This window comes from Leptosomus discolor, chromosome 21 (assembly GCF_034619465.1).
Source record: "Leptosomus discolor isolate bLepDis1 chromosome 21, bLepDis1.hap2, whole genome shotgun sequence".
Taxonomy (NCBI): Eukaryota; Metazoa; Chordata; class Aves; order Leptosomiformes; family Leptosomidae; genus Leptosomus; species Leptosomus discolor.
This window is the reverse complement of record NC_141411.1, coordinates 7,612,151-7,626,156: the sequence shown is the minus strand read 5'-3', so window position 1 is coordinate 7,626,156 and position 14,006 is coordinate 7,612,151. Positions and strand designations below refer to the sequence as shown.

At 53.0% G+C, this 14,006-nt stretch overlaps 2 protein-coding genes across 2 annotated transcripts in view; both read left to right on the top strand.

The window, feature by feature from the left end:
• Positions 1-1,691: 1,691 nt before the first annotated feature.
• Positions 1,692-3,126, top strand: LOC104340154 (lysozyme C). The gene is made up of 4 exons (XM_009952123.2): positions 1,692-1,845; positions 2,191-2,349; positions 2,588-2,666; positions 3,066-3,126. Exons 1-4 carry the CDS (start codon positions 1,692-1,694, stop codon positions 3,124-3,126), a joined length of 453 nt encoding a protein of 150 aa, XP_009950425.1.
• Positions 3,127-8,511: 5,385 nt separating this feature from the next.
• The window catches only part of CACNA1S (calcium voltage-gated channel subunit alpha1 S), a 47,543-nt gene continuing 42,048 nt past the window's right edge, over positions 8,512-14,006 (top strand). The window contains exons 1-2 of the mRNA XM_086476653.1: positions 8,512-8,672; positions 13,117-13,222. Of these exons, the coding sequence (XP_086332779.1) occupies positions 8,512-8,672; positions 13,117-13,222 (267 nt within the window). The remainder of the gene's footprint in view (positions 8,673-13,116; positions 13,223-14,006) is intronic.

The following is a 14,006-nucleotide window of genomic DNA, read 5'->3' as shown; positions in this document are numbered from 1 at the left end:
CTGGGACAGCTGATCCCACCTGACCAAAGGGGTGTTCCATACTGCGTGACATTGTGCTCAGCAATTAAAGCTGGGGAAAGAAGAAGGAAGGGGGCAATGTTTGCAGTGATGGCATTTGCCTTCTCCATAACCGTTAGGTGAGATGGAGCCCTGCTTTCCTGGCGGTCTGTTGTGGTTTAGGTCCAGCCAGCAACTAAGCACCAGGCAGCTGCTTGCTTACTCCTCCCTCCCACCCCGAGTGGGATGGGGAGGAGAATCAAAAATAAGTAGAACTTGTAGGTTGAGATAAGAACAGTTTAATAATTGGGAAAAAAAATAACAACAACAAGAACAATGATAATCGTAATCAAAAGGAAGATAACAAACAGCGAGTGAAATAAAGCCCTAGGACAAGTGATGCACAAGGCAATTGCTCACCACTCGCTGACCAATGCCCAAGCAGCGATCTGCCCACCCCCAGCCAACTCCCCCCAGTTCACGTACTGAGCATGATGTTCTGTGGTATAGAATATCCCTTTGGCTAGTTTGGGCCAGCTGGCCTGGCCATGCTCACTCCCAGTTTCCTGTGCACCTCCTTGCAGGCAGAGCATGGGAAACAGAAAAATCCTTGACTTAGGATAAGCGCTGCTTATCGACAATTAAAACATCCGTGTGTTATCAAACTGAAACAGGCAGTTTGATATCCAGTTGTTCTCATACTAAATCCAAAACACTCTCTATCAGCTACTATGAAGAAAATTAACTTGATCTCAGCTGAAACTAGGACAAGGTGGCTAAACATCTTCCTGCTCATGGGAAGTAGTGTATTAATTCTTTATTTTGCTTTGCTTGTGAGCGCAGCTTTTGCTTTACCTATTAAATTGTCTTTGTCTCAACCCACAAGTTTTCTCCCTTTTACCCTTCCAATTCTCTCCCTCATCCCACCGGGGAGGAGAGATCAAGAGACTTAGCAGCCTACTGAGGTTAAACCACAACACCCGCTCAAGGTACAGCCTTTGATCCAGGAAGTGTCCATAACCCCAGCCACCAAGTTGGTGATTGCCTCAAGATTTGGTAACTACAGTATCCTATAGTTCATGCATGTGTAGCCAAATCCTCATTTAGAGCAATCTGGGGTGACCTCAGTTCTTGCAATTATGATTCTATGATTGCCCAAAAATGGTCCCTATAGCAACCCTACCCTCAAATCATAGGACGGTTCTAAACTGCATCAATAGAATAAACCTAAAGCTGGTCCTGACACATAGGTAACTATAATTTAACTGTAAACTCAGTCTTTTACGTTACTGTAAAGGTGACTCTTGGGGTTTTCTCAGCCTTTACTCATAGCTAAATCCCAGCTCAAATCCTGTGACAACCATGACCACAATCTCAATGCTATCCCTAAATTTCTTTCCTGGAGCAACTCTGTCCCTGACTTCTGGCCTTTGGAATACTGAACTGGGGGTTGCTGGATTGTCTGTGGCATGCACAGGGCTGGTGAAATAGATACTGGCATCTTCCAGGAATTGCCTTTGGCTTTTGGCCCACTTTCTTATTGGCTTATTACTGTAAAGGCCTCCCACGCTTCCCAACATGTTTGGCTAGCCAGTTGGCCCTCCTCCTGGGAGCAGAAATAAAAGGCTGCCATTCAAGGCAGTCCTGACAGACAGCTCAAGTTGCTTTGGCACTTCCTTGCTGTGGACTGCATTATGAGAAAGTCAATGCTCATCTTCGGCTTTCTTCTTGTCTTCCTCGGCCTGGCTTTGCCAGGCACCCAGGGAAAAGTCATCCCCCGATGTGAGTTGGTGAACATCCTACGTCGGCATGGCTTTGAGGGCTTCGAGGGCAAAACTGTAGCTGACTGTGAGTATAATGAGCTCCCATTGCACCTCTCTGCCTATACCACCCTTGTCCCTCTTAGCTTCTTTGTAATCTTCCAGCAGTACTATTCTGTCCCTCTGTTCCTTTGACTTCAGCATCTCTCTTTCTCTTCTTCTTCTTTGCCCCCTTCTATTGCTTAGACAATAAATACCCATCCAGAGCTTTATCCTTCCAAGCACTTATCCATCCATTTCTCAGACTTACGATATCTCCAGTTTAATTCCTTCTTCAGCTCTTCATTCACCCTTGATCTCTTAATCTCTTTCCTTTCATTTACCCTGAGCACATCTTGATGTTCGTTCTCTGGGCTCTCTCTTCCTTCTGCAGGGGTGTGCCTGGTGCAGCACGAGAGCAGTTACAACACTAGAGCCTATCATGACAACGGTTCAAGCAGGGATTACGGAATCTTTCAGATCAACAGCCAGTACTGGTGTGACGATGGCAAGACCCGTGGATCCAAGAATGCCTGCCACATCAGTTGCTTAAGTAAGTGGTGGGATAGAACAAATAGCCTTTGTTTGTCCACTCTCTGAAAGCACTAATCTATCCATGACATCTGCCTAGCAGCTGCTCTGGGCATGTCTCTCCATGTGTCCTTTTATTCATCCATCTCCTCAGTAATTCACCTACTCTTCCTGATGAGCACTCTTCCCTCTGCCCATCTAGACCTGCTCTCCCTCTACCCCTCTTTCCTCCATACTGACCTCTTCTCCCTTCTCTACAGAATTGCAAGATGATGATATCCAGAACGATATTCAGTGTGCCAAAAAGATTGCTGAAGAGGCTCATGGCCTCAGTCCCTGGTAAGGATATTTGCAGTGGGCTCTGGGGAAGGGTGGGCAGAGGAGAAAGAAAATTATGCAATTGACTGGGCAGGGGCATGGGGTGGGCAACGGGTGCGAAGCTGTATTTGGTGAAGTTCAGCACAGATCTTCTCCTAGAGCTGCAAGGAGAACTGAGGAGTCCTGGCTCCCAGCATCTGCTCTACCTCCCTAAATCTCCCTCCCCTCCCAGAGCTCTCCCTTTTTTTCCTTCCCCTTCCCCCACCTCCCTAGGCTGAGCCTAGCAGAATTTTCATTGTTTCATATCTTTCACATCCAGCTTTCTCCACCCAAGACTCTCAAAGACTAAGCAAGTTCAGTTTTACAACCAATTCAATCATCATCTAATATCTCAAATTACATCATGTGTTTCTTTTCTAGGTATGGCTGGAGAGACCATTGCGAGGGCAAAAACCTGCATTCCTATGTCGAGGGTTGCTAAATCACTCCACAAGCAGTAACTCTTTACTCAGGATCACCAATGGTGAAGAGTGAGGGTGCATGGAGTGGAGGCTAGAGAAAATGAATGGGTGGGGGGAATTAAAAGCAGCATATTATTCAGGCAGAAAGGGTGCTGTTTACACTATGAGGGCTTTGGGCTGCTGCAATGTAAGCAGAGAACTTGAAGGCTGATGGCTTAATAGAAAGAAAGCTTAGCAGGAGCGCATTACAGGTGGAGTTTCAGCCATTTACTTGCATAATCCTCTCTGAAGATTTTGTTGGCTTTCTAGCAGGGCTTACCGACATTTAGGGTTTCTCTCTCTTTTTGTCTCTTTCTCCTCCTTCATTCCTCTCTTTCTCCCATCCTCCTTCCTTCCCTCCCTTACCTTCTTTCATTCTTTTGTTTTATTACCTGAGTGTAGAAAATACATAAATTAATGACTGCTATGTTAGTTTTAAGACCTGCATAATTGCAGTTGCCTTGTAACTAGGACACAGTCGCTGACCGAGGTGGGTAGTACAGTTGGCTGAGAGAGAGAGACAACTGCTGAAACATGACCTTGCTCCTTAAATTTATCTGAGCATCTGCTCCTTACTGGTGTGAGAGATAGGGCACTGAAATGTATGGACATCTGGCCTGGCTGAATATGGCTTTTCTGATCATCCTTTGAGGTATCATATCAAACATAGTCTAGGAAAGATACAGGCAGCATCTCTGTGAGGAAATAACGGGTTGGAAAGCCAGTTAGGGCAGGGAAACTTTTTGCCATTTAGGTCACAAGTCCTTTTTCCTAACAAAGGCTGAATCCAGAAACAGTGCATAAATGGAAGGTGACAATACTGAAACGATGTTTGCTTCTTCATGTGCTTTGTTCTGCTGCTTGGGGAGCAGGGACAGCTTTTATGTTTACGCAATAAAGTGACGCTTTCACTCTTGTCTTAAGTGAATGTATAAACCAACAACAAAAGGCACTGTTTAGATGGCTGAATCTAAACAAACAAACAAAAAATGCTCGAAGTAGCCTTGCCAGAAGACCCTCTTCCCAGCTGCAGGGCAGACGGTGGCTCTTTCCCCTCCCATGACCCAGGAGACTTCATTCTCTCATTAACTCGAGGCAGAACTATTTTACGTGCTGGCGTCCATGAGATTTTTGAGAAAACTCAAAAAAACTTGAGTCAAAGCCTTACCTTGTCATTGTGTTCAGTGCAGGTACTTTCCATCTGTCTGGGAATTTGGACAAACCTCTGGGGTTTTGGCTTGTGGGTTCAAACCCTCGTAAAGGGATGTTTTCTGTCTACCTAAAAATTAAGCCCATGCATCTTCAAGGGACATGCTCATCTCCCAGGGACATACTCAACCAGAAACAATCAGGGGTTGTGGAAGTAAACTCTCTGCAAATGAAAACAAGTCCCTGCTGGAGGCTGCTGAGTCCTGCGGCAGCTCCATAACCCCAGGTCCAACCAGGAGCGAGGCTGAACCGGGGTTCCCAGCGGGCCCACACGTGAACACACTCCCACACACGGAGGCACAAGCACGTCTATATACACACATATGTACATACACGTGTATGACTGGCCACACAGAGTGAGATGTAAATACTCATCACTCATAAAAACACAAACAGCACCAGTGGCCTCATCCTGTTCACAGAATCACAGAATGGTCAGGGTCGGAAGGGACCTCTGGAGATCACCTAGTCCACTCCCCTGCCAAAGCAGGTTTGCCCAGAGCAGGTCACACAGGACTGCATCCAGGTGGGTTTTGAGTATCTCCAGGGAAGGAGACCCCACAGCCTCTCTGGGCAGCCTGTTCCAGTGCTCTGCCACACTCCAAGTACAGAAATTTTTCCTCATGTTTAAGTGGAACTTCCTGTGCTCCAGTTTGTGCCCGTTGCCCCTTGTCCTGTCGCTGTGCACCACTGAGAAGAGCCTGGCCCCATCCTCCTGACACCCACCCTTTAGGTATTTATAAGCGTCGATAAGGTCCCCTCTCAGTCTTCTCTTCTGCAGGCTAAAGAGCCCCAGGTCTCTCAGCCTTTCCTCGTAGAAGAGATGCTCCAGTCCCCTCCTCAACTTCGTAGCCCTCCGCTGGACTCTCTCCAGTAGTTCCCTGTCCCTCTTGAACTGGGGGGCCCAGAACCAGACACAGCACTCTAGATGTGGCCTCACCAGGGCAGGGTTCACCTCTCTGGCTGATCAGAATGAAGGTCCCTTAGTCCTTGAGTGGGAAGAATACACCCCCGCCCCCCCCCCCCCCCCACCCCCCCCCCCCCACGGTCGTGCAACGCAGCTCCTTCCAGTAGCTGGGTCAGACCCTCTTGTCCGCTCGGCAGCCACCCCTGGCTCCCACCCAGTCTCCCCAGTTGCTGGCACCTGGCCACACCAGCCCCGAGGCCACAGCCCACCCCGCTGGCAGAGGCCCCCGCTCACACGCTCACACGCTCACACACACACGCGTGTGTCCGCGCGGGTCCCGGCTGCCCCCGCGCCCCCTCCAGCAGCCACCTGCGCCCGTGGCGGGGGGGCCGCTGACCTCCCACCCCGAGGCGGTCCGGAGCGCGGCTCCCGCTCCCGGGGCGGGCCGGCGGCTCTCCAGGGGAGTGTCCGCCCGGCGCCGCAGCAGCACCCGGTGCGGCTGTGACACCGGGAGCGGGGCGGCCGAGGGGCGGGAACGGGGCGAGGAGCGGGGCGGGAACGAGGGCGGCCGAGGGGCGGGCGCAGCAGCGGGTCCGAGTTCGGAAGGGCCGCCCCTTCCTCCTGCCGCCCGGCTGCGTTCGGTTCGATTCGGCTGGGATGGGCTCGGCAGCGCTCGGCGGGACCGCTGAGCGGAGAGCCCAGGCCAGGCGGTCCCGGGCCGCCTCGCCCTGCCGTGGGCACCGGCCGCTCGGGAGGAGCCGCTGCCGGGACTCCAGCTACGGCTGAAGGTTCCCGTGGGCCAGTCGCGGCCTTTCGCTGGTGCGTGCGGGAGGGAGAACCGGCGGTGGGCCCGGAGGGGGACAGGCTGGCTGCTGCCGTCTGTCTGTCCGGCTCAGGCCGCCCCCAGGGACAGGCAGGGCAAGGCCCCGCGGGAGCCGGGCTGCGAAGCAGGGAGGTGCCTGGGCTGGGGCAGGGGGAAGCTTTCGGAGGGTGCAGGAACGCGCGGCTGTGCATGCCAAGGGGTTTGAGGGTTCCTTGGCGTGGTCACTGCTGCAGAACGGGCAGCGGGGCCGTCCCCGCTCTTCACAGCAGCGGGAGAAACTCCCCTGGTGCGGGAGCCCTCCGCCATGGGCTCCCTGCGTTTGGGGCCCCTCCTACGGCCGTGCCTGTATGCAGCGGAGGAGCAGGAGATGAATACGAAGGCCCACGAGGTGTGCAAGGAAGACAAGGATGGACGTGAAGAGGTTTCATGGGGAGGGAGCTTCTCGCTGCCAGGCAGGTAGGAACACCTCTGTCGAGCAGAGCACTGCAGCGCGTTCGGTTAAAGCCACGTCAGGTTGGTGGCTGCCAGGACAGCCCTGTGCAAAATCCAGCGCCCAGCAAGGGGCCACCCAATGCCGGCAGCTGCTTGCAGGGCGTGTGGGCGAAGGGGTTAGAGGCGGTCAGAGGGGCCCCGAGTGTCTTCCCCACGGGCCCCTGCCCGCACCAGCCTGCGCAGCCCGGGCTCCCTCACCCTGCCCGCCTCTTCCGAGGCTTTTCCCGGGCAAGGCGAAGGGCAGACGTTTCTCCCCGGGCTCGCCGCTAGATGGGCCTCACGTCTTTGCTGTCCCTGCGGTGGGTCCTCCTGCGGCACGGGCAGCGGCAGGAACACGGCTCCTGCTTTTGCTGGGGTTTAGGGGGAAGAACGAGGACAGTGAGAAACGGGAACATGCGTGGACCTCCCTCACGTGGAGTCAGGGTTGGACCCCTCAGCAGGAATGATTTGGCTCTGATTCACACAAAATGCAGCAGAGTGGTGTAGGAGGGGGCAGGTCACTGGTTTAACCCCTTTACAATCGAGGGCCCCCTCCTCCAGAGCCTGTAAAAACTCGCTGGAGCAGCTGCAGGAGTTGCTCTCCTCTGCTGTCTCCCTGCCGTGGGCAGGCAGTGATCGATTCCCTCAGCACCATGGCCCTCCTGGCCCTTGACACTGCTTGCCGCAAAGCTGCAAAGTCATTTACCGCCACACTGGAGTGACCCTGCAAAGCAAAGGAGAGGAAGCTTTGAGCAAGGCAGTGTGGTGCAGCGGGTAGAGTGGATCCCTGGGATGCCTGGGGTTGGCTGGGGCACAGCTGGTCAGTCACTTTAGGCTGTAACATCCCTGTAGGACAGGAATACTGTTTGCTGTGGGACATACCTGTAAGTAGTAAGGTCGCTGCAATTATTTTGCTGACTCTGTCCATGAGACCCCAGGAAAACCCCTTCCTGGTGCCTCAGTTTCCCCTGCTGTGAAGAGGTGCTCGTAACATGCCTCTACCCCTGCCTGTCTTCCAGCTCAGGAGTTACCATAACTGGTCATACCATTCATCCCATTGGGCTTTCCCAAGCCCAGCTGGACTTGCCAGGACTCAATCCAGTCTAAGTTTGTGGGGTTCCTGCATCCCCAGGCACACTCAATACCCTGCAAGAATGACTGGGGAGGTGAGGCTGAGCAAGGGGCTGTTTGAGGCACTGCTGCCAGCCGAGGGTTTCCTCTGCCGCTCCAGAAAAGCAAGCCAGAGCACTTTTTTGACTCACCGTGATTCTCTGGAGCTCTGAGGTTGGGATCAAAGTCACTGTCAGTGAGATGGACCGAGCCCCAGCAGCCCTACAGCCCCAGGATGACATGGTCCAGGGCTCAGTTTGAGCAGTTTGCAGCAAATGAAGATGAAATCATGCAGAGAGGGGACTGATCAGTTTGTGGGATAACCTTTTCGGGACCTGGCCAAAGTTGGGTTCTCCATCTCACCCTGAATAATGTGATTCAGCAAATGGGGCTGCAGGCAGCCCAGCTTCCCGCTTTGGGCAAAGGAGTCTGGGGGAGCCGGGGCAAGAGCTGACTGGGACAAAGGCAGTTTTCTTTCAGAGACAGTGTGCCCATCGCTGAGCAGCCTGTTCCCACCCCCAACCCGGGTCAGTGGCATGCGAAGCACTTGCCCGCCTCCCAGCGCCCCGGGTAAAGCAGCAACAGCTGCAGGGGCCCTTTCGCTGCCTCAGGAGCTGTAACAGCACCCGGGAGCCAGGCCGGGATCTAAATTTAAACTCATGCTTTGTGTGTTTGTACATGCAAGTGCAGGCTCCAGCCCCCACTCCCCCACCACCTCACCCGGTGCGCGGAGGAGTCAGACGCCGCAAGAAGGGAGACCCAGAGAAGCTCCAGCTGGCTGGGACCTGGGGAAGGGGGGCTCAGCTGTGGGGCAGGAGAGGCAGAAACAGCTAGGGGAGAAACACCATGGAGCCTGCTTCTCCCCAGGATGACGTGAAGAAGAGGCAACAGAAGGAGAAGTCCAAGAAGCCGGTGCCACCAGCAGCCCCCCGGCCAGCCAGGGCTCTGTTCTGCTTAACCCTGCAAAACCCGCTGCGGAAGGCATGCATCAGCATCGTGGAGTGGAAGTATCCTTCTAGCTGTGTGGGCTTGGGAGCACCTGTGTGTGTGGCTGTGAGCAGGGGTGCTGGGGAGCAGGACCCCGTGGGCTGCAGGCAGGGGAGCCGTTAGCTTACTTCAAGCCTGTGCTGGGTCTGTAAAAGGCAGCGAGGCACTTGGGGAGCCCTGGTAGGACGCGTTGGCAAAGGCATTGGCTGTGCAAACTGGGGGCATGAACAGGTTTGTGGGGGAAGCTGAGGGTGAGAAGCGGGTCAGGGCATGGGGACCTTTGGTAGGGTGGTGTTGGGACAGGCAGGGGCAGCTTGGGTGCCAAGGGACTTGTGGGAGTGAACAGGTTTTGTGCAGGGGAGAAATGGGACAGCCCACTGGGAAGGGAGAGGGTTTGGTGTGTGGTGAGGGGGCACAGTGCCCATCCCGGGTTGGGAATGGAGCCAGGCAGAGGAGGAAGGCCAGGCTGGGTGAGTGGGAGCTGAGGATGGAGCAGGGGACAACAGACTGCCTCAGGAGAGAGGTTTGGGGGTGGGTAGCAAGACCATGGTGAGCTGCTTGGGATGGCTCTTTGTGTGTGTCACTGCTTGCCTCATCCCACAGCTGCTCCCTTCCTGGGGAGGGGGCCCGCTGGCCAGCATCCCCCAAATCCTTCCTGACACGGTTATCCTCTCAGCCTCCCTTTCACATCCCTCCCTGGCACTTCTGTCACAGGTGAAGACTTTTGTGAGTAATACTGTTCAGAGGGACAGTATCTCTCTGTGCCTCTGGCTTAATTTAGAGATGGGTTTTGGGTGGTTGCTCTTTGATTGGCCATCTTTTCACTGGGGCATTATAGCTTGGAAATACCAAAATGTTATGTTTCTGCTACCCACCCAGGAACTGCCATTAGATACCGCTTTGTTCACCTGCACTGTATGTAAGGGAAGAGGATGGGAGATGAAACATTTCACTTTGGCTTCAGCAAAACATTTCAGCTCAAGCAAAACCCATGGAATTGGGGGTTGTTTCCAGCAAATCCAGTTCTTCCATCCCAGCTTCTCTCATTTCAGTTGCTGAACCTATCTACATGTTCCTGGCCTTGGCAGGATCATTCCAGCCCTGGCCAGGCTTTGCTCCCCTTGGAGGTGGCTGTGTTGCTGTACAGGTAGTGCCGTGGGGACACCAATACCATGCCCCCGCGCTGCCAGAGGTGCCGTCTTGTTTAAAGCCCAGGGTGCCCGTTTGCAGGCACTCAGGGCATGCTTGCACCTCTGGTGGTGCTGTGCTGGCCATGGATTTTGAGCCCTTGTTTCTTCATGGCAAAGGGGCTGTCTGTCCTTTGAGGAGAAGGGAGCAGAGCTAAAATTGGGAATTCTCTGTTTCTGCTTCTCTGGCCTGAGGACTGGGTTGTTCAACAAGCACATGGAAGGGAACTGTGTCTGTGTCTTAAATAGGCATTGAGAATGGAAGAAACTTGTGCACACACCCTAGTGGCAGGAGAAGAGCTGGAAATAGGACTTAAATCTTCCAGCGTGCTCAAAGACATTCCTCCTCCTGGGCCAATGCATGCCAGAGAGAGTGCGTAGCACAGTGGGGGTCTTTCCCACATTGGTGCCCTGGAAGAGAAGTCTGGAGGGGAGAGGTGGGTGTCCCACCAGGAAGGTTGCAGGTGTGGGTGGTTCTGACTTGTGCAGGACAAATGATCCAGGGCATTGGGTTTCTCCAGCACCACTCTTGCGCCTGGCTGTATTTATACCCATGGGCACCTGGCTGCCCTCGTTCAGGGATCAGGGTTTGCAAGGCCTGACAGGGTCATTCCAGTTCCTGCAGGTTGTTGTGGTCTTCAGGGCCAGGCAAGCTGCCAAGGGGAGATTAGCTGTGATCATTTTCTGTGAGGATACCTGGCATCTGGTTCAGTATGGCAGTACACGTTCCTGTTCCTTGGGCCCATCTCTGCTGGGTAGCTGCTTCTGTCAGAGCACCGAGCAGAGCCACGGAGTGGGACAGGGTCTTTTCCAGGCTGTTGGAGAATGGGGAGTATCACTGCACTCAGCCTAGGGTGGGTGAAAGTCAGGCTGACTTGAGGCAGAGAAGTTTTTGTGCTGAAATATGCTCGCATCTCAAAACTCGCGTTTGTTAGCACAAGGAAATCTGGGTACTCTGCAGATTGCTGCTTTTTGTGTGCTTGACAGCTGGCCCAGCAAGTTAATAGTTGTTGGGACATGTGTAGCTTTGTGGTGTCATCCTGGTATTCCAGGTTGTTTTGCAACCAGGAGGACTTCGAGGTAGATGGGTGAAGAGTCTGGGGACCCTGGAGGACCCCAGAGCTGCAAGGCACCAATGGCCTAATTCCTGCTGCAAGGTAGATGTTGGGATCCTTGGATGCTGTGTGGGCAGGAGGCTGCAGAAGTGAGATTGCAGGACAAGATGATGAGGAAGATGTTGAGGCTCTGGCTCAGTGGCAAGAGGCAGAGACAGCATGCCCAGTGACACTACATGCCTTTTTTTTTTTTTTTTGGTTCAATTTGTCCCCCTGCATTTCTACCTAATAACAGTGCCATACTCACAGACTCGCAAGCAGCAAGCTGATTCCAGCTTCAGTTACAAGACAGGTCACCCTCCAAGGAGGGCTGCTCATCTCACAGTGAAGCCTCTAACCCCTGGGCTCTTCCCCATTGCCTGGAACACAGAGGGGAACAGCTTTTCCAAATGGCTTTTAGTTTTTAAAGTGGCATCCAGTTGATGGATAGAAGGCTCCAGAAAAGGTAAAATAACCTGTGATGAGCATAGGACACAACTGACAGCACTCAGCAGGCCAATATGGAGAGAATGCTCCCTAGGTGCCCCTTGCCCTGTGATTCTGTATTGGACAGTGGTATGCCGCTGCAGCCCAAGGCAGGCCTCAGCAAAACTATCTGGAAGGCTGAGCTAGTTAGTTGGTTACCCATGGTGTAGGGAAGCATCAGTATGGCTGCAGGGCCTCTCTGCTGGGATACTGAGTTTGGAGGGCTGTGATGGGCTCTGTAGTGGGATCGTTCTGCATGGCTGAGCTGTAGGTGTTCCCACTGAGCATGTTCCTGGGAGCTGTTCTCCTCTGGAAGGCCTACCCAAAGTGAGATGGGGATGCTGAGAGATCCTGTCTTGTCCTGGAACCTCTACCCGCTGGATGAGATTTACCGGTTTGCCTGTCATGGCGAGTGGGTAGTTACAGGTGGGGATGGGGATGAGAGATCTCAAAACAGTTTATGTAGGTAGATGCTGGCTGTGGCCCAAAGTGGATGTTGGCTGGTAGGACAATGGAGAGAAGGGGCTGGAGGGGACTGTGCTGATTTATGTCACTATTTGTTGATTTACACTAGGTGGGTCTGGCCCAGTGGGCAGCTGGACCAGTATTTCCGTTTCCTCCATCTGCTTTTAGTCTCAGTGGCTTCCAGGGGTACAGGCAAGACAAGTGAATAAGGGGCAACTGAGATGTACTTGTCAAGAAACATTAGCCAGGAAACTTTGAGGTTAACATTATGACCACAAATATTTCTTGGAGGTTTTTGCATCATGCTGTACCCAGCTGTCTTCTAGCAGCATGGGTCCACTAGATGAGTGGAAAAGACCTCTTTGTTTTTAGATATGTGCATAGCTGCATGGCGTGGTGGCTGGGCACGAGCTCTTCAGAGCTGCAGCAGGGTCTGGATGTGAGCAGCATAAGGGCAACAAAAGATGATGGCTGTTTTCTGACCAGATGTCCACTGCACTCCTAGGGTACCACAGGGTGGCAGGTTTGGATCATGCTGGGAGGAACAGGGTGAAGTCCCTGGGGTGAGAGCCTGGCCATGAATGAGGTCCTGGAGCCAGAGTTTGAGCTGTTTGGGGGCTTCAGGAACATGATGGCTGAAGCTGGGGATGTTAGCAGCTGGATGTTCTGCTAGAGGACACTCTGGCTGAGCTGACTTGCCCCTAGATACCTTCTAGTCAGGGAGATTTGAGACCTGCTGCCTAACAACATCTCCCTCATTGATGCTGAGTACATAGGGAGCCAGGGCCAGCACACTCTGAAGGGTGATGCGTTGGTTAAGTGCTTATGTTATGCAAGAGGGTCCTGACCCATTGGGATGATTCACTGAAGGATGAGGAGGGGGAAACTACCAGCTTTCCTATCCCCTTGTAACAAGCACTCCACTGCAACCTTTTCATTTGTGCCCCTTTCCCACATGTCCTGTGCCAACACTGCCCCTCTCCAGCAGCCACGTGTGAGTGTCTGGGCCCTGCATCTCATCCTGGCCCATTCCCTCCCGCCCTTGGGACCCAAGGAACGGCAAAAGCTGAGGATGTGCAGAGGGTGAAGTCTGACTGCTCTTTGGTACTCTGCCCCAGTGGGAGGTTGTTTCCCACAGCCAGTGGGGTTTCCCCACACGTACCCAGACAGGACAGGGCAGGCCTGTCCCTGCTTTTTCATTTTGGTCTCTGCTCCTTAACACTTCCTCTCAGACCCTTCGAGATCATCATCCTCCTCACCATCTTTGCCAACTGCGTTGCACTGGCCATCTACCTGCCGATGCCCGAGGATGACACCAACGTTGCCAACTCCAGCCTGGTAAGGCACAGCCCTTCCCGCTGTCCTGGCCAGCCCGGCGCTCGTGTCCAAGGGCTCAGCAGAGCTTGTGGCAGCGATAGCTGGGGTATCTGCTGCTGCCCTGCGGGGTTCAGTCAGGCGGCGTCGAGCCAGCGGGAGGTGCTGCAGAGTCAGAGGGAGGCAGAGTGGTGGAGAAGCGGCTGCAAAATGGGTTTTCAAAGGGGCTGAAACCACCCCTAGGTTGAGATCAAAGGCAGCAAATTGGTGCATGAAGTACACAGGAAGGAAGAACTGATGCCAAAAAAGGAACAAATCCTCTCAATTTTTTGTCATGACGCTTCCAAAAGGAAACATGCTGTTCCAGAAAGGCTCCAGTGTTTTGTTTCAGCATTTTTGGAATAAAGTTTTCTGACCTTTAATTTCAGAACTGTATTTTAATTTTGGTACTTTTTATTGAAGAAGGGGAGGAAAAAACCCATCTTGGTTAAGCAGAAGTTGTTCCTTTCCAATCAGTTATTCCTTTTTTTTTCCTAGTCACTTCATTTTGCCTGGAATAAGATGTTTTGATATGATCCAAATCAATAGTTTGCACTATTTTTAGCTTGCCACCCCTTTCCCCTCTTCAGATCCCCATTGTGGTTCAGTCCATATTGATTTCCATTGAGAGTCTGCATTTAGTGACTGAAGCAAAGCATCTAAATATGCCCTTTTTAATGAAAAGTTCTCTTCTGCTAATTTCAGGACTCCTCAGTGTTGGGATGAGGTGTGTTGTGTGCAGGTATTGCTGGCAACTTGTGACTTTAAA

Excerpts from the sequence above, each read along its gene's own strand:
- LOC104340154 (XM_009952123.2), top strand. The coding sequence starts at position 1,692 with ATGAGAAAGTCAATGCTCATCTTCGGCTTTCTTCTTGTCTTCCTCGGC. Across the intron at positions 1,846-2,190 it reads GGGCAAAACTGTAGCTGACT|GGGTGTGCCTGGTGCAGCAC; the intron begins GTGAGTATAATG and ends TTCCTTCTGCAG. Across the intron at positions 2,667-3,065 it reads GCTCATGGCCTCAGTCCCTG|GTATGGCTGGAGAGACCATT; the intron begins GTAAGGATATTT and ends TTTCTTTTCTAG.